Here is a 21,098-nt window from a genome sequence, read left to right as displayed (position 1 = left end):
CTGGATTTATCCTTCATTCCCTAGCTCTCAAGTGACAATTACCTTGTCAATAATTTTTAATTTTCATAATAATAACCTATTTAAAATTGTATTTACAACAATAATCAGTCCCTAACAGCTATTATTAATTGTTGAAAAAATGGCTAGTGCCAAAATCATCGAGTTAAATGACGCCAATACCTGCAAAGTGTAAGTTTGCGAGCCAAAAATAGTTTTCAGGAATTTTCGAATAATAGGGCTGACAGGGTCTTTTAGCACAACTGTGCAGTGGGAATAACTAAATAGAAACTAGCAGTCAGTCTTTAAAACAGTAAAATACCAAAGAAATTATTATATGTTGACATTTTCCTGCCCTTGATTAATTTCAGTCCCGGGCCTCGTAAGCTTTAATCCGCCCCTGATTGCCAATGGTATCACTTTTAACAATAAATACAACTATAAAAAAGTTCTTGTTTAAAATTTCCCAACTGAACTGCCCCAAGTGTCTGGTGTATCAAACAGTAAAGTGTTCATATCAAGACAAAACTCACCAGTTCCAATCAAGTGGTCCATCAATATTTTGCTTTCAGTTGTGATAATGCTCTAGCCAGATACTCCTGCCCACGATGTAACATAATATACTGCTCCTTAACCTGCTACCAAGCAGAGGTTCATTTAGATTGTTCAGAAAGTTTCTATAAAGAAAACGTTATGAGTGAACTAAATCTGGACTCAGATCATCCTGAGAGTAAAGCCAAAATACTGGAAATACTGCAGAGAACCCACGAAAACAACAGAATGGGCTCGCCTGCAATGTTTGCGGACAGCGATCAAGAGTATACTAGGTTTGGGTCTTACTCCTAATCACAACGTGTGTCTGATTCTAATATATAATTTCTGTTTTAGTGATGTCGACTTAGACGATCTTGAACTGAATGGTGCTGGACCGTTCTCTCAATTCGTGGATATTGAAGATTTAGAAGAAGACTTGGATTCAGATGATGATATTTACGTTGATTTATCAGAGAGATTAGCCGGTAGGAATATCTTCACATGTTACTTTCTTGGAAAAACATATTTACTTGGTTTTAGGTGTAAACTTGGATGACGCCGATACAATATGGGATAAATTAACTAATGACGAAAGGCAGGATTTTGTGGCGTTTTTAAAGTAAGACCAAACTCCATGTTATAAATAAAATTTGTGGGCTTTGGTTCTTTGTCCAATACAAACCAGAAGATGGCATTTCTTTAGGTCCGTTGGTTTTCAGGTCTAAGGACGTCTCCAAGTTAATACCATCCTGGACCCCGTGGTGGATGTACAGTGAAGCGAAAGTTTCTGAAGTAAACCCCGAAAATTCGGAAGGTTTTAAATCACAATGCCCCAAAGTGGGTAACGTTAAGGATTTTGCAACTGTTACCGTAAGGGGATAATTTGAGTCTAAATAACTATTCTCTATTGGCGTTGTTTCAGACAAAACGTCCGGCAAATTGTGTAAAATATAACCTGATTAATCTCCTATGCGCTTACGCGTTTACTGTTCGCTACTACAATGGCGAATACGCCGACTTTGCCAATGAAGCGGTGGCAACTATAGCCGCCCTATCTTTGGCCCTCAAAAAGGGCCTGAACTTCGAAGACTACGAGACTGCCGTTAAAAGTGTGGAACAAGAGTGTATTAATGTAATTACTGTGGTTAAAACAGTCAAGCAGTTGTTACTGATTAATTTTTGCAGTGTGAATGGATTGTAACAGACGCAGAAAATTTGGATTTAATGAAGGACGATATTGCCAAAATTCTCAAGGGGCCAAATCCGCAGGAGAGCTCTTTCTACGTATTATGTGCGTTAAGTGACTTTCAGAACCTGCTGAAGGAATGTAGGAAACCTAAAGAACAAAACTCAACTGGTGGTAAGTTGATTAACTTGTTCCCTACAAGTCTAAATTTGATTATAACTTTCAGGCTTCAGCGCTCAATTTCTCAGTGATCAGTTCCCGCAAATCCAATACGAAACTAAAGATAAAATTAAGAAGTATTTAAAGAAGACCGACTATTTCCTTAGTTTCGCCAAAGATGTGCTGAAAATGTGATCTATTCTATTGCAAATATCCATGTTCCATTTTCCAACAATCCCGCTTAATTTCTGTGTTTGAATGTATCACTAGCGTATTTATTTGTTGAGATTTCCACAGGTTTGACAATATGTATTTGTATGCGTAACGGACAAATAGTATGTTGTGGCCAAGGGGATTGTGAAACCGTCAATAACAAGTAAATAATTGCCCCTTAAACGACAATCTTGTTTGGAGGCTTCGAAGTTGTTATTAATAAAAGTGTTATTCTACGTTTGTTGTTCAAGCGATACTAAAACCAGCTTGGGCAAGGTCACAATACATTACATATACCTGCCTTAATCTATAATACGTTAAGAAGTTATCGCTACAGTTTTCTCTAGCTAATAAATAGTCAGATTCATTTCAGTCTGACCCAGTAAATGCTCAACAACTTTATGCGCTTGAAGTGAGATAAATATAGGCTCGAGTCTGGATTATATTTAGATAACATGTGTTGATTATTTTCCTAGTTCGAAGAACCTGGATTGAACAGCATACATTTTACGACAACCCGGATAAAACCAGTTTTATTCCTGTGTAAATAGTAATACTTAGGTATGTGGGACTTGGACCTTACGCATGTAATATCATATTGATGTATTTGCTTAACAAATTCAACCTGCGTGATCGCCTTAAATACTCTGATAAGGTTTTTAAGTCGGATGTAGTTAAAATACGCAAAGTGACAATAACACTTAATATTCAGTTGGTGTTTGCAGATGGGCATATCAACTCTGTTCTGTTTTCTGTAGTTTTGTTTTAGATTTCAGTAAGTACTGTATTTTCGCCGCCATTTTTAATGAAGCTCCCTGTTGAACAACGGTTTTAGTTGCATTTTGTATTTCAGGCTAAACTATGTCGGGCCTCAAGGAATTTCAAAGTGTGGAAAGCATTTTGAAAAAGAACCTCTTGGGAGAAGAGTACGAGAAAATTCGGCAGATTCTGTACGGGCGTCCAGTCGTGTAAGCGACTTAACAATAGTACCTACTCCAGTCGCTTTAACCACATTTGATATTTGCAGAAATTTAGAAATTCCCTCTATACCGAAAAACTTCGACATTCAGGCCTACAGCATTCCTTGCCCGGAAGAACAGCTACGCAAGCCCAGATTAGTTAGGGTTGGACTGTTTCAAGTACCTAAATCAAATTTTCTTTAAAGAGCCCCATTATTGAATTGTTTAAAACCTTTTAGCACCAAATTCCGCTGCCAGCACCGTCAAAGGTCCAAGACATGAAAGAGGCAATGTTTAAGATGGCCAGGGAAGCTTTGGATGCTGCCGCCGCGATGAATGTGAATGTATTTTGCTTTCAAGAGGCGTGGAGTGAGTGTTTCACCCACTTAAAATTGAAATGTCTGTGCATTTGATGAATTCTCTTAGATATGCCGTTCGCGTTTTGTACCAGAGAAAAGTATCCGTGGTGCGAATATGCTGAATCTGCCCAAAATGGACCAACCACTACCTTTTTGCAAAAAGTGAGCTTCGATGGACGCTAAACAGTTATTGAGTTAAACATTTACTTCCAGATAGCTGAACAGCATAACATGGTGATTATTTCTCCTATCTTGGAGCGCGATGAAATAAATTCAGACACCCTGTGGAACGCGGCTGTTGTCATTGATAATCACGGGGATTATTTAGGGAAACACCGGAAAAACCATATTCCGCGAGTGGGCGATTTTAATGAATCAACCTATTACTTCGAAGGAAACACTGGACATCCGGTCTTTCAGGTACCGATAAATGCAACCACCTAAAAAGTTTACTCAAATTTTGGATTTTTAGACAGAATTTGGCAAAGTGGCAATAAATATTTGCTACGGAAGACATCACCCTCTAAACTGGCTGGCTTTCGAACTGAATGGGGCAGAAATAGTGTTTAATCCTTCAGCTACTGTGAGTACTTATTAAGTAGAGATTAACTCAGTTCAAGAAATTGATCAAATATGCGTTGATTTAGGTTGGTGACCTAAGTGAACCTTTGTGGGGGATTGAATGTCGAAATGCCGCTATAGCGAATGGATACTTTACCTGTGCCATCAACCGAGTTGGAACTGAAGTGTTCGAAAACGAATTTACTTCCGGCAATGGAAAACCTGCCCATAAAGACTTTGGGCATTTTTATGGGTCAAGCTATGTGGCCGCTCCGAATGGATCCAGGACTCCTGTAAGTTACTGAAAAATTGCGCTTTAATTTGGTGTAATCTGTGCATGTTGCAGGGTTTATCTCGAATAAATAACGGCCTACTAGTGGTGGAGATTGATTTGAATATGTGCAGACAAGTGAAGGATCACTGGGGATTTCAGGTGAGTTCATCACTAATCACAATAATACACTAGGTAATATTTTATCGGTTTTTCAGATGACACAACGACTAGACATGTATGCAGACTTACTCTCAAAGGTGCTTGCTCCTGATTTTAAGCCACAAATTATCAAAAAATAAGTACCAATGGCCAACTAAATAATCAATACATCATTCTACGCAACCCAGTATATGTAAAGTTCCTATTGCTAAAGGAGAATAAATTAATTTTACTGTTACTACCTTTTACACGTACATTCTCATCTGATGAGACGGGGATGATGCGTAAACAGTTCTTTTTCGAGTTAGTTCTCAGGCCCTCAGTTAATCACACCCAAGCAAAATTCTTCATCTTGCAATATCACAAATCATCATACTCTCTGTCCAGCGTAAAATCTAATACTTCGTCAGCTGTCAAAAACCGCACATCGCTCTGACTGTCCCCTTGGCCAGAATTAATCCTTCTATTGCCGAGGAATTTCAACTTAATTAAAGCCACACCGGCACCAATGCCCACCATAATAACACCACCCACTATAGCAATGGTCAATAGAATCGCCCGAATGTTGGTTCCCTCTGTTTGGGTTTGTTTTAGCTCCGTCTTGATTTCCCCCACATGTTCTGAGCTCTCATCCAGCACTTTGAAGGGATAATCTTTTTGGTTTGTTATGTCCTCCACATCCTCCTCCCTTTCCTGCATGCTGCTTGCATTTATATCGTTGCTGTCTTCTATGGGGGCGGGCGAGCTTTCCACGGGCAGCATTTCATTATTGCTCAAGGGATTCATGGGAACTTCGACATCGTCGTGATAGGTCATTGATGGCGTCGGTTTTTTCGGTTTAACAAACGCGATCTTTGAGTCGTTTTTACCTGGGAGTTTTTTTTCTATTACAGCTGGGGTGGTTGTTGGTTGCAAAATCACTATAGTTGGCATAGTATTCACTTTTCTGGGCACTGATGAAGGAAAAAGCGACTTCGTAGGGAGGTGCTGAATACGGGTTGTTTGTCTAGCAAGATCTTCTGTTATTGCTTCAGGCGCTGTACTTTCTTCAGTAGTCGAGAATGCTAAAATAGAAAAGAGTGTTATTTATTAATTTGATTTGCGATATTCTAGCCGGATTATGTTTGTTTCCTTACCTGCAAAGCACATATCCACCCAGTCTGGGCAGCATCGACTAGATTCATAGCAAAAATCATCGCAATCGCAAGCCATCACGAATGCACTTTCATTTCCAAACGATTTATAACCGCAACGATTTTGGCAAGTATCCATGGTTTTAATAATTTCGGAGGAGGCTGTCACAAACTCTCTATAAAAAAAATCTAAGTTGAAAAACCTCTAATTAACCGAGTTTCACAAAGCTCCACAAATCTATAGCTAAACTGATTCTAAAGCTGAAATATTTTTGTCGCAGTCAAATAGTTTTCTCAAAGTTTGAGTCAAATTGGAGTGCAAACGAGTTCTGGGGGAATTTTTAAAACTGATCCTGCAGGGTGAAGATTTCACTTTTTTAAAGGGCACTGTTCAAAAATTTGCTTTGTCGAAACTAAATGGAGCGGGCACCGAAACTTTCCAACCGGTGTACAAGACACTCTCCTCTATGGTTTCCCAAGGTTTCACTCGAATTTCAGTACAAAAGAGTTCAGGAAGAATTTTTTTAAATGTGCCTGCAAAGTGAAGATTTTACTTTTTTTGAAGGGCAATTTAAAAAAATGTGCATTGGCGAAATTAAATGGCGCGCACACCTAAACTTTCCGGCCCGTGTAAAAGACAATCTCCTCTGTGCTTTCCCAAAGCCTCCTTGAAATGGATCACAAAGAAGCTCAGGAGGAATTTTCGAGACCGAACCTGCAGAGTGAATATTTCACTTTTATGAAGGGTACTTTTCAAAAATTTGCTTTGTCGAAACTAATTTTTTTCCCACAACAAAAGTTTCCCAAAGTTGTACCTTCACTGTACCACTGAATGCTCAATTTTACATACGTGCTAGTCTCCATGTAATCGTCAATGTTGCAATTTGGAATCAATCTAATATCGTCTACAGCCATGTCGCTTACATATCCATTGCCGCGCACGCCTTCCAATATAATCTGTAAGAAACATTCCGTTCAATACGAATAGAAAATGCTGTTTTTGGCGGCTCTCACCTGGAAATCCTCCGGAATTGGCCCCATATCAGTGATTTGCCTCAGCCAAACGTTCCCCTTATTTCCACTCTCGGAGAATATTGCGTCGATGGGCTTCAGAGGCCAAGGATCCGATATTTTTTTTACGTACGCTCTTAGAGTACCTGTTGGATAAAACAAGCACCATCCAATTTATATTCGTTTAGAGAATGCAGTGGTCTAAAGTTTGTATTTTTGGTAAATTTATATCGTAAAATTAAGACATTACCTATTGTCTTTCCGTACATATGATACCAAATCTCCAAGCACACTCTGCCATCCAGTTTGCCAAAAATCGGCGAAATGAGTCGAGCAGTATCGTTTATCCTTCGTGATGACGACTCGATGTACATGTAATGACCTGAAATTGATGCTCCCCATTAAACAGACTGGAATTAAACATGAAAAACTGCATTGTTTTACCATTTTTGCCAGCTCCTAAAGTATGATCAAAACTGGGCCCTGTGGGCATCGAACTTCCTGTAGGAGTTTGGTAGTTATCCCTCACCCAATCCATATCGTGATTTATATCCTGCGTCCAGTGGCAAAGATCGTCACTTTCGAAATCGCAAAACAGACTGGGTTTTGTATGCGCGGCTGAAATTAATGCGTTTTTCTCAATTTACACGTTTGTTCAATTACGCCAAAAAATCAGATTTTTTCAAATTAGACTAAATTATTTTTTGGCAACTCTTGGCAAGCACTGGGCTTTAGTCCGAAACAAGATTCTCTTATATCTTTCCTTGCATTTAATGGGAATTTTTCTGTCTACGCATTTTCCTGCCTGTGAATGAGTGCCATTCGTTTAAAAATGCAACTGATTATAATACTTAATGCGAACTTACGAATGCACGACGGCACGTGATTGTCCCATTGAAAACCATCGCAGTAAATTGTTCCGGGCCCATTTATCTCGTAACCCTGCTGGCAGTAAAACATCAGTACGGCCCCATTCAGTGAAGGCAAAGCCACTCCGTTTTTGGGTGAAACATTATCTTTTTTGGCGCATGATGGACCTAAACCAAATGCTGTTATTATCCACAGCTAAAATAATCTGTTGGTTTGACTTCAACAGAAGAAAATATCGAAACAATCACTAATTTAAACAACAAACTGAAACGTTTTACGAAAAAAATACGCATCGTTGATGTCTCGCAACGAGAAAAACTAGCGAAAATGTTTTTTTTTTGTTTGCGAAACAATCCGCATTTTCCAAATTCACGCAATTTACTTACGAACACACTTAGGAATGGGCACATCCCAAGAGCCATTAATGCAAAATGCTGTTCTATCTCCAGCCAATTGGAATCCTAGGTTGCACAGAAACTTCACGGATTTGCCCCTTTGCCTTGATCGTATTCGTCCGAATCGGAGAGTTGGAGTTTTACACGCTGCAACATAAAAAGAGCCTTAGTGGGACACTGATATGCCAAACCAACTGTTAATTAACTAAATAATCGTACCTGTCAAAAAAACACATAACTTTAGTGATTACAATTTCGTTAAAAAAATGGCAATTTATTGCCATAAATACTTGAACGAAAACGTTATCGACACCGTCAATAATGTGGCTTCCAAGATGTAAGAAGTAACTTTTCAACTAGAACTAGAAATTTGCGCCAATCTCGTGTACTGACCTTACATAGTTGCTCTGTTTCTAATATTAACTGAAACTAGTGCATCTATGATAGTACCTAAGTCATAGTGAAGAATCGTAGTCAATCTTGATTTAAATCAAAAAAACAGCGCACAAACAAAAAAATATACACTTACTTGAATGCCCCCATGAAAAATTTGCAACAAACAAAACAAACACGCACACACAAATTACACACAACTTCATATTTGCTAATGATGAAACCCTTAAAACGAGCACATTCTTAAATTGAAGAACTGATTAATATTGGGTGTTATTTGAAATACTGAACCTGAAACGCATTTTAATTTCAGCTATCACTTAGAGCGGATGTTCATTTTACTATCGAAACGATAATAGCATCTGGAGAAGGAAGTTAGTATCAGTACGAATATTTTCTCTTTCAGCTTATCAGTTCTCATTGAAAATGGTTGACAAACTGCGATTAGCTCATCCTTTCCCCGCAAAGATATTTAGGAGCTAATTCGAACGGAGCAGGGAATGCAGGGATGTAGTTTCGGGCTGGGACAAATTGTTTGGCGTGAAAACACGGTTCCTATAGGCAGTAGCAACAATTTTTATTCCACATTAACACCCATTTGTCTTCGGCGCTTCGGTCCTTTGAATGTGATATTTCTTGCTGATTTCCAATGCCGCTCTGTACAATTGTGAGTTAACAATCCTCAAGTTTACATTCTGCTCCTCCAAGGATTTCCTTGATAGCTGCTTTTCCAAGATGTTTTCGTCGTCGGAAAATTCGATATCTTCGCTTTGCACTTGGGCAACAACAAAGTTATCAGAGTCCGCTTCAACGTTCCGTTCGAGCGGCTTGAAAATCAACTGGGGTTTCAAATTCTGCACGTAGAAATTCGCGAAGTCTGGCACAAACTTGAGGTTGGTGATTGGCGCAGGATGCTCCAATTGTCGCGAGATTTGCTGGCTCAAAATATCCCAGATGATCACGATTTTGTCATCGGCGCCCGTCGCCAAAATGCTATTGGAGAAATTTAGTGCCATGCCGATAATTTTTCCTTTGTGACCTATAAAGTCTTTACTCTCGTTTCGTCCAATGTGGTGAGTAAGGCTTCGGGGCGGATTTTTCAGACTACACTGTTTGACAATGCCAGAATTTGTTCCTACGTATAGATTCCAACAGGGCGAGTCGAACAGTACCGATGTAACGTCCTCATTAAACACCAAAGTAAGATTGTTATCGCCACTTGATAAGGTGTACAGGCGCACAGTTTGGTCCGCGGAACATGTTGCAAATCTTGAGTGTCGTCCTAGTGATCCTGGAAATAAAAACTAAGTCTTACTAAAGAGAATAGAAGAGCGAATAAAGTTCAGTGTGCAAATTTCGATTTTTTTTTGGATCAGTGTGGATTTTTCTGAAGATTTTTTTTTTAATGTTCGAATGTAATTAAAACTAGAGTTATTACCTGAATGTATATCCCGTATTGGCATGCTATGATCATTTTTAGTATAGACTGGTTCTACTTGTCCAATGTTCTTCTGATTCAATAGACTGTGATTTATCGAAACCAAATCAGCTAAGAAATACACTACCTGAAAAAAAATTGGTTAAACAGTGAATTTATTCACTAAGACATTTATCTAAGTGAGTGAGTAAGATAAAACTTACCAAAAGTCCATCGTCACCTCCTACTATCACGTATTCGCTATCACTAGAGATTTCTACACATGAGATTGGTTGATAGTGTCTCTGTTGAATTGATAGCAGTTTTCCAGAGTTGAGCTGCCAAATGTACAACTTAGTGGAGATGCCCACTACCAAATAGTGGTTTTGGGGACAAACTGCTAAACATGTGACCGCTCCCGGTAAAACAAGCCTGAAAGTTGCCAAAAAAACATGAATTAAAAAAGGTAAACTTATTTGCTTGAGGAAATAAAAATTAAATCAAATTCCAACCCAATGGTAATTACCTAGAGGAATTACATGCTATGAAAAAGTAGCTACGTTCCCGAATTTTCAACTAAGCTTTAATGTGAAAAAAACTTCTCAAAACAATCTTGCTTTAAATACGAACAAAATCACATGTAGCATAAGCTGTGCCTGTTCAAATGGACAATGCCTTGCGGTCTTAACAAATGCATTTTGCTAAATTCTGTGGCAGAGAAAATCTGCTAGAAGCTTTTGCCGGCAACTTACCTGATATTTTTATCAATTTCCTGGCTATTCAATGGCCACACGTGCAGCAACGGCTTTGCCGCTTCTGCAGTGAAAATGTAGTCCCCGACAACCGATAGGCTCTTAGGGGCCGCAGGGCCCCCATTTTTGTACGTTTTTAGCACGTTCTTCGTTTTGCAGTCCCAAAGACATGCTGAGAACTGTTCAGCAGACTGGCAAGCTGTCAGAAGCACTTCCGATTTTTCCATTTTGTGACTAAAACTAGTAAGTTGATTAACTGCGGTGAAAGTGTAGCGAAGGGTACTTTGTAAAAGGTGGATAAAGCTAAGAATAATTAATTAATTTCAAGTAGGTATCGCAAAACTACAAACCGGAAAAACAATTCGAGACAGATGACAGTACAGGTAACAGAGGACTTTGTGATCTGTGGATGAATACAACGGAATCTACGCGCCATCTTTGTTCACTGCATATATATCATTACAAATATTATATTAAAACTAATTTTATTAATTTGTAAAAGAGCTTCATTTTCTTTTATAATTTTCCACATTTTTTATTTCCGATTACATATGAAGTTTCAGCGGTACGTTGACGCTTAATTTAAAAAATTACTCTTAAATATTTAATCTAGTCCTTATTAAAACTGTTAATAAGAAAATCTACCTGAAACCATTAAAACCAATTTTCTGGCTCAGTATTTCACAGAAAATTTCCGTTGACAAAAATAATAACGGGACCTGAAATACATTTCAAAATGTGCCCTATTCGTAAAATATTTGAACATAAATGAAGCAAATTAAAATTCCCCTCGTAACTAGTTCAAAGAGGACGAGCGCATTCGAATGTCTTCGTCGCAATGATCACGAGCGAGCACAATATATTAATCGCCATGGAAACCGCCCTATCTTCGTCTATCTTTCCCGATATACCAGAACAGTTCAGAAAATACCTCAAACAAATCTCGTTAATTCAAATATTTAGTTTTTCTGTAAAATTAGTTTTTTTGCGAAAATAGCGCCTAGTTTATAATGCACCAAAGTCCAAGAATAAGAACGGATTAAAGAAAGCGCACTACGACGGGCAAGCGCAAATCGGAACCCAAATCAAGTAGGTTAAGATCTTATTATTCTTATGTGTTCGTATTCTATTTTTAGATTTTCAGTTTCTTCTGTTTATTAATCGGTGTTGGGTGTAAATGTCTTCATAGAAAACAATCGCTCGATTTTCGTCAGATTACCAATCCCGTCAAGTGTGAATTATTGCGAGTGTATATTTAAGAAAAAGTGAACAAATTGACTAAATAGGTGAATTAGTCCAGAAGTCAAGATGCCAGTTTTTCATACAAAAACCATCGAATCTATTTTAGAGCCCGTTGCACAACAGGTAACTTGATTTGTTTATCAATGTATTTTAAAAATAAAGCCTTACTCATTCGGGCTGTTCATATCGGAACTGAGTTGTTGATAAGGCATTGCTAAACCAACGAGAGGAAGACGGAAATTGTCTGGATCGCGCTCAAATGAGTAGGCGTTGGTCAATTTTCATAATTTTATGACAAATTAAGCAACAGCAGGAACGACTTCTCAAGGTGTTCATGCCTTATTAGCCAATGTGGTCAGCGTTTCGCTCAAAAATAGACGTAAAATCCATGTAAAATGCATTTCATTCAGCTTCAAGACGATTTGAATGCCAGCAAATTAGGAACTCCAACCATAACATTACCAATACGATTAACTAAGATTAAATCAGCTGGTTTGCCTTTGGCTAAACTACATGTCAACAGTAGTTACCAAATAAGGTTAGGTCATTTTCATTCATAGCTGAGCCCCCCATTTAGGCGTGAATAATTTCATTAGTCCAGCAGGTGCCATCTACACCCACGAATAACTAGATTGTTTAGCTATCAATTGTTTTATCTCCAATTTTTTTTGGGCAACATGATTCACCAATGAATTAACATTTGATTGGTAGGCTCATTTACGTGCCTAACAAAGCTTTATGGCATAGCAACCATTTTTATGTCTTCAGTTTTATTGGGAAATTTCGAAATTTTACTGCAAGCAAACGGGAAACTTCTGAGTCTGATCCTCTTTTTAACATTTTTGTGCGATTATACAGGGTGATTCACAACTTTACGGACACAGAGCAGGGGCATCAGAGGACCTCAAAACAAGTCGGGTTTCCATTCCAGTTTTTTTCTTAGGCCCATGATTAACAAGATACAGGGTGTTAAAGTTTCAAAAAAATGTTGTATAGCTCCTACAGTTCATGAGATATTTTGCTAAAATTTTTAACGTAGGCTAATGTTTATACCCTCTACCCGTAGGCAAAGCGACTGGTTGTGAAAATCTACAAGGGGTTCTTTTTTCTAGACGCATACCCCCTTTTACCCACCCGAGCTTTTTGTGGTGCGTCACTGACTTCGACCGAACACATTTTTGCATTTCTTGGTCAATTTAAGAATTTTCTGATCTCTTTCAGTTTTTTTGTATCTGTCTTTGCGAAACTATTGCATACAACACAGAGGTTTTCAACATCTAAACTACAATGAAAAGAAAAAAAAACAACCAAACCCCTATTTTCTTGTCACTTTACTTCAAGAATCGCTCCCAACTCCATCGTCGTCATTGCACATTTAGCAAGCAACAAATAACACCAAACATTACCCGAAAAAGCCACAATCCGCAATAATTTCCAGCGTGCTCGAAGACGAAACTAACTTACTAAGAAAATAATTTGGACGGATGGAGCTTGATTCTCCACAGAGAAAATTTGCATTAGGAGAAAGGAGAATTTCAAGAAAAGTTCAGCTTCAACCTCTTCTGCCTTCTGAAAATCAGATTCACAATCAATTGCCAAATTGAAGATACATTGCGAAACGTCATAAAAAATTATTCTCCGCTGGGGCCTAAAAGCCCGAAAAGCTAGCGAAATAATTCGGCAAACTGCCTGTAAATAAATTACCTACTGCTCTTAACTGGACACAGTTGTACTTGGAAAAACCGATTTGTTTAGTCATAAATTCTTATCGCACTTGTTTCTCTTCGTAATATGATCCCAAAATGCATTAAAATTGAACTTTAAAATTACTTACATGCTTATCCATACTGCACCGCATAGCAACCATTCTCTAATTACTCCGGACGATTTATCGGTTTATTTTTTATATTTCCAACGTTTTTCTCTGAAAAACAACCAGCACGTTTCTTCTTTTTGCATATAAATCAGCCCAATTTCTTCTAAACAAATGATGTCTACTCCCGATCATTGCATCACATTCCGGCCCCATGGGCACTTACAATCGCACACAAAACCAAAACGCTTCTTCTCTCCAGGTATCCAAACTCGTTATTCTACATGAAGAAGCTGAAGATGGCATTCCTATGCCAGATTTGGAGCAGCCTGTACGCACCGTTAGCAGTGCAGTTTCAAATCTGGTCAAGGTAAGTTGAAGACTGGGGTTTTGCATCGTTCTTCATTGCTCTTCGACTTCTTCAGGTCGGAAGGGACACCATTAACAGCTCGGATGATCCCATTTTACGCCAAGACATGCCAGCAGCCTTAATACGTGTCGAAAGATCTGCCCGATTATTGGAAGACGCCAGTTCCCGACTGAAAGTCGATCCCTGTTCAGCTCCGGCTAGAAAACTGTTAATTGAAGGAAGCGGAGGGATTTTACAGGTATGTTCAACCAAAAAAATCCGTCTGATTTACAGAGTGTTCACTAATTTCCCGCCCTTATTTCTTCTCAACTTATCACCCAGTGTAGCTAATAGCGCGCTATTTATTCAGGCAACATCGGCTCTGCTATTGTGCTTTGACGAATCCGAAGTGCGAAAAATCATCAGAGAATGCCACCGGGTGCTCGATTATCTCGCAGTGGCCGAAGTGATTGAAACTCTGGACGAATTGGTGCAATTCCTGCGCGATTTGAGCCCCTGTTTAAGCCGCGTATCGCGCGAAGTAAGCGACAGAGAAAAGGAACTTACCCATCAGGCAAGTTCGAGGAGGATTTTCAGCCCATTTCATCGCATAACAGTGTCTAAAATCATAAGAAATGTGTATATATTTTTGGCAATTTTCAGGTGCATTCGGAAATTCTGGTCAGATGCCTGGAGCAAGTAAAAACACTGGCCCCCATATTGATCTGTTCAATGAAAATCTACATCCACATCGTGTCGCAAGAAGGAAAAGGCGCCGATGAGGCAGCGGAAAACCGCAACTACTTGGCCCAAAGGATGACCGATGAAATCAATGAAATAATCCGGTAAGTTCGTAAACAGTGCGTTTTGGAAAACCTTCAAAGTCCGTTTTAGCGTGCTCCAATTGACCAGCTATGATGAAGAACAAAGCGATCTGGACAATTTAACGGTGTTGAAAAAGCTGCAAAACGCCATCCAGAATAAGCTGAACGCTGCCAGTGATTGGCTGTTGGTAAGCAATCATTCGAATAACTTAACGTTGTTTGTAATTATATAATGGTGTTATTTAGGACCCAAATGCAGTTAGAGGTGGCGTGGGCGAGAAATCGTTAAGACAGATTATAGAAGACGCCCAAAAGGTCGCTGAACGGTGAGCATTTAAACAGGTTTTGTCTGGAGAAAAATTCAAGCGAGTATGTGATTAGGTGCTTACCCCAAGATGCCCACAACATCAACAAACTCTGCTCTGATTTAACAACGATGACTGATGCATTGTGTGAACTGCGCCAGGATGGAAAAGGCGCCTCCCCGCAAGCTGAGTCGTTGGCCAGGGGTAAACCCAGAAATACTTCTTAATTCATATGTTCACTCCTTGCCAATTCCAGGTATTAAGGAAAAATTGGGCCAACTCCAACAAGCGGTTAATACTGCCATCATCAACGTGGACAAAGCAGGCCTGCAGCAAACCGCCCATACGGTCCAAGGAAGGTAAGCAGCTGATCTGCAACCGGTTAATGACTAAAACTAACTGTTTATTTTTCCTCAGATTGGAGCAAGCCAGAAAGTGGCTATCGAATCCAGGCCAGGACGACAAAGGATTAGGCCGTCGCGCCATAAATGCCATTGTAGAAGAAGGCCGCAAGGTAGAAATTTCCTTTAAACCAGCTTTCGTCCTTTCAAAGTCTGCTTGTAATTCCAGGTGGCCGATGGACTTCCCGGCGTCCAAAAGGCGGAAATTCTGCAACTTTGCGACGAAGTCGACTCGCTGTCCCGCCAGCTAGCCGACCTGTGCGCCCAAGGCAAGGGAAACACTCCCCAAGCGCATGAAATTGCTCGAAGGTAAGCCAATTGCAAAAAGATAATGGACTCTAAAGCGATCTTTCTTGGCTTTAGATTGTCGCAGAAATTGCACGAATTGAAAGAGAAAATTCAACAAGCCGTCACCAATCGGGTCGTGGAAGATTTCATCGACATTGTGACGCCGTTGAAGCTGTTCACTGAAGCGGTTTTGGCGCCCGAAGGAACCCCAAATCGCGAACAAAACTTCTCCGATAAAGCGTCCAATTTGCAGAATTTCAGCAACCGGGCGGTTAAAACCGCGCGGATGGTCGCTGCAGGTACAGAATCTGCAACAGCATCGAAATTGTTGAATATTGAAATGTGTTTTCAGGTGGCAGTGGTGGCAATAAGAAGCTTGCGGAAGCCTTGAGTAGCGTGGCAAGTCAGGTGGAAAGCCTAACACCACAATTAATTTCTGCGGGAAGCATCCGCATGAATTATCCGTCGAGTAAGGCTGCAGATGAGCATTTCGAGAATCTTCGACAACAATACGCTGACACTGTAACAAAAATGAGGAATCTCTGCGATGAGGCTACAGATTCCGCCGATTTTATTAAGGCCTCAGGTAAAACCTACATAGTGTGCGAATTGCAGAAAGTAACGTCGAGTTTCAGAGGAGCAAATGAAGAAACACAGTTTTTTGTGCGAAGAAGCCATCAAAAATCGTCAGCCGCAGAAGATGGTCGATAACACTTCGGCAATTGCACGCTTGGCCAATCGCGTTCTTTTGGTGGCCAAACAGGAATCGGATAACTCTGAAGATCCCAATTTTATCAACGAATTGAATAGAGCTTCGGATGCTCTTCAAGGAGGTAAACATTTTTTCTCGGAAATTGTATTAGTTAAACCTTGTATAAATCACCGATTATTTGCCCTTTTAGCGGTTCCTCCCATGGTTCAAGATGCTAAGTCTGTAGCCGTTAATCCAGCTGATCATAACGCAGTGTCTAGATGGCGAGAGTCCAATAAGGCGGTAAGCAAACTTGGATTATTATGATCATATTGATCATTATTTCCCTTATGATTTTTTTGTGCTTACCAGTTGCTAAATGCTGTCGGTCAAGTAAGAGGCGCCGTCCAGGTCAGTCCTGAGTTGCCGCCACTTCCCGACATTAACAACCTTCACATTGGTAAGAATCGCATGTTTTTCTTCATTTATGTCTTCTAATCTGGCTCTGGTGACTCCTGTGAATAATGATTTTAACATTACTTTCTAATATTTTTCAGAACGACCTTCGAATCAATATTTTGTAGAAAAAGGTATTATGGGTTTTATTTACTTCCTTCTAGCACAAAGTAATGTGGAATGTTGCTAAAGATATATCCAAGAAAAGGAATGTATTCTCAGTTTTATTTAATCTGAAGTTAATGATCCCTGAATATGTTTTTGAGAACATTCCAGTGAAGTTACGATAATAATTCCAGAAATTTGCTAACGCTTCCTACTTATTAGGGAGGAGGGTTATTTTAAACGTTTTTAGCAAATTCCTCTGATTAATTATCACAATTTTCCACCTTTTTCAGCAACTATCTATTGTATGTCCGTTTTCTTTGCTGTTCGTAGACTAAACACTCGCTTGTTTTACTTACCGAATTGGGAAGGCAAACAGTTGTTTTTACATCAAGCCAAAAATCACCAAAGTAGAAAATTAATAGCACAATTAGTTAAAATGTTCTGCACTTACGTGTTGTACAAATTTGCATGAATTCATTTCAGCTTTGCGACAGTTAATTTCCTTTAATTAACACTTTTCTATGCACAGCCAAACATGCTTATACAAAAGTCCCGGGATTTTAACTCCATCACAATAAAAATTCTCTGTGATAATTGGCATAAAAACTGCTTTTTGTCCTTCTCACATAACAATTGTAGTTGGGTCATCTTTGAGGGACGCACCCAGCCCAGGAACGGAATTTTATGGGGGCCAATATAGCCCCAATCAACACTACGGAAGGCCTGTTAGCCCGTTGCCAAAGTGGGCTAGAGGTACTTATTGATCCTAATTTTAGAAAGTAATAATCAGTCACAGAAAGTTAAATGAAAGGGTTAAACCAGTCGAGGTTCTTCAATATGTATCCGTTGTATATTTTAGGGGACAACTCTGATGTTCTTATGCAAGAGCTAGTGCCTTCATATAAATCGACCTCAGGTAAACCACAGCTATTAATTTAAAAAATCCGGTTACATTTGTACTTTCAAGTCCCAGATGCATTTTTTTTTTGAAAACTGCACCATCAAGCCGCTGCTGGGTTATTTGTATTAGGCATGGCTGTTTTGTCTCCAACGATAAAAACCCCCGAAGAATTACCTACTTCTTACCAGTTTTCATGAATCTTTGATGGCATCAGCTCGACTCCTTTCCAGTGTTGTTTGGTTCGCTTTGGCTGCACATAAAACGCTTGCTTGTTGAACGGCTCCTGGCCAGTTTCAGTGTTGTTTGTTAATTCTACTAACATCTTCGTTTCATGCGCACTCAGGATTTTACAGCTTCATTCCCGAATACATTTTAGAGGATGGTATGTTACGTTGCTTATCAAACTATTTCCGCGGGCAAATTTAGTCGGGGAATTTAATTCGTATTGTTTTACTTGAAGAACAAGCGCCTCCAAGGCCTCCGCTTCCTTACGATGGCGCCCCATTGCGTCCTCCTCCTCCAGAAACAGACGACGAGGATGACGTGTTCAAGACCATTCCCAATCCCAGCCAGCCTATTATGGTAGGAAAAAACTTAATTAATGGAGATGTTGATTGAATGCTGAGTGTGTTTTAGGTGGCCGCCCACAATTTACATAGAGAAGTGCGCCAATGGTCGGCCAAAGACAACGAACTCATCGCGGCCGCTCAAAGAATGGCCAAGTTGATGGCTCGACTTTCCGAACTCGTTCACAACGATGATAAAGGTACTATTATGCTTAAATAAGCCTGATCCGCTGCAAAATCCCTTTGATGTTTGGTCAAAGCACCGATCAGGCTCGGCTCGTTAGGTTTTAAGTATCAAGAGCGAGCCTTTCCTGAAGCCCTCTGTTTTAACCGCCTTAAAGCCTATGAATGTTAACCCGGAAAACCCAATTTTAAAGGTTCAAAACGTGAGCTGATTGCCACTGCCAAGGCCATAGCAGATGCGAGTGCTGATGCCACCAGAATAGCGAAGCAACTCGCAAGAGAATGTACGGACAAGAGGATCAGAACCAATTTGCTTCAAGTGTGCGAGCGAATACCAACTATTGCCACGCAGTTGAAGATTCTGAGCACCGTGAAGGCTACAATGTTGGGTTCGCAAGGTATTCACTCACATGCTTGGCTAGTTTGGATTTTGCATCGCGATTTTTCAGGCTCTGAAGAGGACAGAGAAGCGACCGAAATGTTGGAAGGAAACGCGCAGAATTTGATGCAAAGCGTCAAAGAAACTGTTAGAGCCGCTGAAGGAGCCAGCGTGAAAATCCATGCCCAAACCCATGGTCGGCTAAGATGGGTTCGCAGGCAACCGTGGTATGCTTATGCTTAAATTGCTGTATTTACTTGGGCGTTCCTTAATATTTTAGATGCTTCCCTACTGCCGAAACGCTCTTGTTTGGAAATATCTAAAATAGAAAAGGGCGTTTTAAAATGAATCGAACTGTACTCGAGCTTAAATTACTATGTATTAGATTTCGCAAATTCTTCAAAATGCACTTGAAATGCAAGCGAGTGTGCTAGTCTCGAAAATTATATAGGTTTTATCACTGTGAAAGTACAGTTCATTGTCATTTGATCAACACGAAAAACCCAACTAAATTTGATATAACGAGTAAACCCCCATGTCCCTTTGTGTTCATTTTATCGTTAACAGAATTCGTATTTATTGAATGATTAATTTTAATGTTCAATGTCGATAACCGGTTGTTTTAACTGAAACTAATACTTTAATGTAGGAAGCACAAAATGTGTCCAAACAACTGTACGGAAAGTGAAATTTTACCATATCACATATGTTGATGGTTTGATCTGTAACTGTTTAACTATTTTGTTGTTACGTGTTGTAATAATTTCAATCGATGTGAAAATAATCCTTAACTAATTTTGTAGCCCTTTAACCTTGATATAGACTGGCGTTCTTTTCTAACGTATACAATTTAGATTAATTGTCGCAAAAGGTGGAAAGGTGGCAACCAACCTCCATAGTATCCTTGTCTTCGGCCAAACTTAACTTAGATTCTATTATTTGTCGCGTGCCTTGAATTTGCCTTACTCCCTGTTTATGCCATGGTTTTATTCACACTTGTGTCTTCCATTGCAAATCACCGAATTCGGTAGGAGGTTGGCGACCAATCTCGAAGTGATGTAGACTTGCCTTTGGAAAAATAATCTATGATTTATATCTAGAAAGTTATTTTTATAAGCTTTTTATATAGAGATGAAGAATGTACCGTTTACTAAGAGCAATACTGCATTTTTTTAGTGTAATTGCAAAACATGTTTAAAGTTATTGTTAGATCGATAGATTAATAAACGTAAAAATTATATAACAATGTGTACCTTCCAGGCCTTTTAACTGTCTACAATACATTTCAAATGGTGAAACGTTTCCTTTCATTTTCCAGCGCTTTTTTACTGCCAGCCAAGCGTTGGTTTGCTTCGCTGACTGAAAGCTAAAAATAGTACGCAATTACGAAGAAGTACGCAAGACGAAGTATCGGCACCGCGTGAAGTTCTACCGATACTATTTTTCTTGATCCTCGGTGGAAAATTGCAGGGAAAAGGTATAAGATTTTGAGAAAAACGGCTTTGAAAACATTGTACTGACAGTCGGAGACAAACAGTCAAGTTGTCGGAAGCGTGCGTACTTTCCACACCGGATGTTGAAAATTTAATTCGCGAGTTCAAAAGTCCAAACGCCCCCCTGGTGGCTAAACTTATAACTACACGTTAACTAGTAGTTTGACACTTGTTTTGTTGACATTGGTGTTTGTGATTTCATTGAGTTCATTGAGTTTTGTTTCGTCCTAATCAACTTTTGCAAGATTTTAAAGAAATAGAAACGGATCTAAAAGTGAGTAAGTATTGTTTTATGTTATAATTGTCATCAACTCCAATAAATAAACAAGTCTCGGCAACAAGTAATTTGACTTTTACAGCGCCACCATCGGTAGTTGAACTCGCAAATAGAATAATGACAGGAAGGGTAAATTGTCATTGTAATGGATAAAAGTGATTTTTTCGCTATCAAAAATAGTGATGAAACTTCGTACTTTCCTACGTAATCCCCGAAAGCGAACACTATAAAAGTCCAAAAGTGACAGCAAGAGCTCATGTGAAAATAATGTTAAGTATTCCTAGAGACTAAAATTAAAAACATTAATAGTTGCGGAAAGAATGACTGAAAAACGTTTTCTTCTCTTCTATTTACCTACTTTTAAGTGCACTTATCGGAACAAGCGCATTCATATCCAGCGACCAAATTTGCCGCCCTCTTAAAACCGCGCACTGTTTAAATCATCGTTCG

At 39.3% G+C, this 21,098-nt stretch overlaps 5 protein-coding genes across 13 annotated transcripts; 3 read left to right on the top strand and 2 right to left on the bottom strand.

The window, feature by feature from the left end:
* The first annotated feature begins 20 nt into the window (after positions 1-20).
* Positions 21-2,325, top strand: LOC109537111 (zinc finger HIT domain-containing protein 2). Its single transcript, XM_019903684.2, has 8 exons — positions 21-189; positions 570-824; positions 886-1,016; positions 1,072-1,150; positions 1,251-1,401; positions 1,454-1,663; positions 1,717-1,891; positions 1,944-2,325. The coding sequence occupies exons 1-8, from the start codon at positions 140-142 to the stop codon at positions 2,069-2,071; spliced, it is 1,179 nt and encodes a 392-aa protein (XP_019759243.1). The 5' UTR covers positions 21-139; the 3' UTR covers positions 2,072-2,325.
* LOC109537112 (beta-ureidopropionase) lies at positions 2,278-4,639 on the top strand. 4 transcript variants are annotated; one of them, XM_019903687.2, is made up of 11 exons: positions 2,413-2,501; positions 2,566-2,650; positions 2,943-3,057; positions 3,117-3,228; positions 3,288-3,417; positions 3,475-3,569; positions 3,621-3,827; positions 3,880-3,990; positions 4,055-4,261; positions 4,315-4,401; positions 4,458-4,639. In XM_019903687.2, the coding sequence occupies exons 3-11, from the start codon at positions 2,951-2,953 to the stop codon at positions 4,539-4,541; spliced, it is 1,140 nt and encodes a 379-aa protein (XP_019759246.1). In that variant the 5' UTR covers positions 2,413-2,501; positions 2,566-2,650; positions 2,943-2,950; the 3' UTR covers positions 4,542-4,639. The 4 variants fall into 4 exon arrangements, with proteins under 4 accessions (XP_019759249.1, XP_019759246.1, XP_019759247.1 ...); XM_019903688.2 differs by lacking the exon at positions 2,413-2,501 and adding an exon at positions 2,815-2,864; XM_019903690.2 differs by lacking the exons at positions 2,413-2,501; positions 2,566-2,650 and adding an exon at positions 2,278-2,360.
* On the bottom strand, positions 4,429-8,674 carry LOC109537108. The gene is made up of 9 exons (XM_019903680.2): positions 8,340-8,674; positions 7,802-7,957; positions 7,412-7,582; positions 6,990-7,163; positions 6,796-6,927; positions 6,549-6,691; positions 6,385-6,491; positions 5,538-5,710; positions 4,429-5,465 (listed from the first exon to the last, which is right to left on the bottom strand). Exons 1-9 carry the CDS (start codon positions 8,407-8,409, stop codon positions 4,762-4,764), a joined length of 1,830 nt encoding a protein of 609 aa, XP_019759239.2. The 5' UTR covers positions 8,410-8,674; the 3' UTR covers positions 4,429-4,761.
* An 87-nt stretch (positions 8,675-8,761) lies between these two features.
* Positions 8,762-10,783, bottom strand: LOC109537110 (WD repeat-containing protein 18). Of its 2 annotated transcripts, none has more exons than XM_019903683.2 (5): positions 10,723-10,783; positions 10,373-10,606; positions 9,845-10,052; positions 9,642-9,768; positions 8,762-9,494 (listed from the first exon to the last, which is right to left on the bottom strand). In XM_019903683.2, the coding sequence occupies exons 2-5, from the start codon at positions 10,597-10,599 to the stop codon at positions 8,791-8,793; spliced, it is 1,266 nt and encodes a 421-aa protein (XP_019759242.2). In that variant the 5' UTR covers positions 10,600-10,606; positions 10,723-10,783; the 3' UTR covers positions 8,762-8,790. The 2 variants fall into 2 exon arrangements, with proteins under 2 accessions (XP_019759242.2, XP_019759241.2); XM_019903682.2 differs by having other exon boundaries at positions 10,373-10,612; positions 10,723-10,767.
* A 641-nt stretch (positions 10,784-11,424) lies between these two features.
* Positions 11,425-20,124, top strand: LOC109537106 (vinculin). Of its 5 annotated transcripts, none has more exons than XM_019903675.2 (24): positions 11,425-11,461; positions 11,517-11,737; positions 13,690-13,797; positions 13,853-14,035; positions 14,147-14,350; positions 14,440-14,621; positions 14,671-14,788; positions 14,847-14,926; positions 14,982-15,109; positions 15,162-15,264; positions 15,323-15,419; positions 15,476-15,615; positions 15,670-15,893; positions 15,947-16,180; positions 16,230-16,427; positions 16,497-16,588; positions 16,658-16,745; positions 16,843-16,875; positions 17,489-17,602; positions 17,709-17,765; positions 18,211-18,332; positions 18,387-18,516; positions 18,694-18,897; positions 18,949-20,124. In XM_019903675.2, exons 2-24 carry the CDS (start codon positions 11,681-11,683, stop codon positions 19,119-19,121), a joined length of 3,069 nt encoding a protein of 1,022 aa, XP_019759234.1. In that variant the 5' UTR covers positions 11,425-11,461; positions 11,517-11,680; the 3' UTR covers positions 19,122-20,124. The 5 variants fall into 5 exon arrangements, with proteins under 5 accessions (XP_019759234.1, XP_019759238.1, XP_019759235.1 ...); XM_019903679.2 differs by lacking the exon at positions 11,425-11,461 and adding an exon at positions 18,094-18,132 and having other exon boundaries at positions 11,475-11,737; XM_019903676.2 differs by lacking the exons at positions 11,425-11,461; positions 16,843-16,875 and having other exon boundaries at positions 11,487-11,737.
* The last annotated feature ends 974 nt before the right edge of the window (positions 20,125-21,098 follow it).

This window comes from Dendroctonus ponderosae, unplaced genomic scaffold (genome assembly GCF_020466585.1).
Source record: "Dendroctonus ponderosae isolate FM_Combo_2020 unplaced genomic scaffold, Dpon_F_20191213v2 Dpon_F_20191213_4, whole genome shotgun sequence".
Lineage (NCBI taxonomy): Eukaryota > Metazoa > Arthropoda > Insecta > Coleoptera > Curculionidae > Dendroctonus > Dendroctonus ponderosae.
The sequence above is the reverse complement of the archived record's forward strand: the minus strand, read 5'-3'. Positions and strand labels throughout refer to the sequence as shown.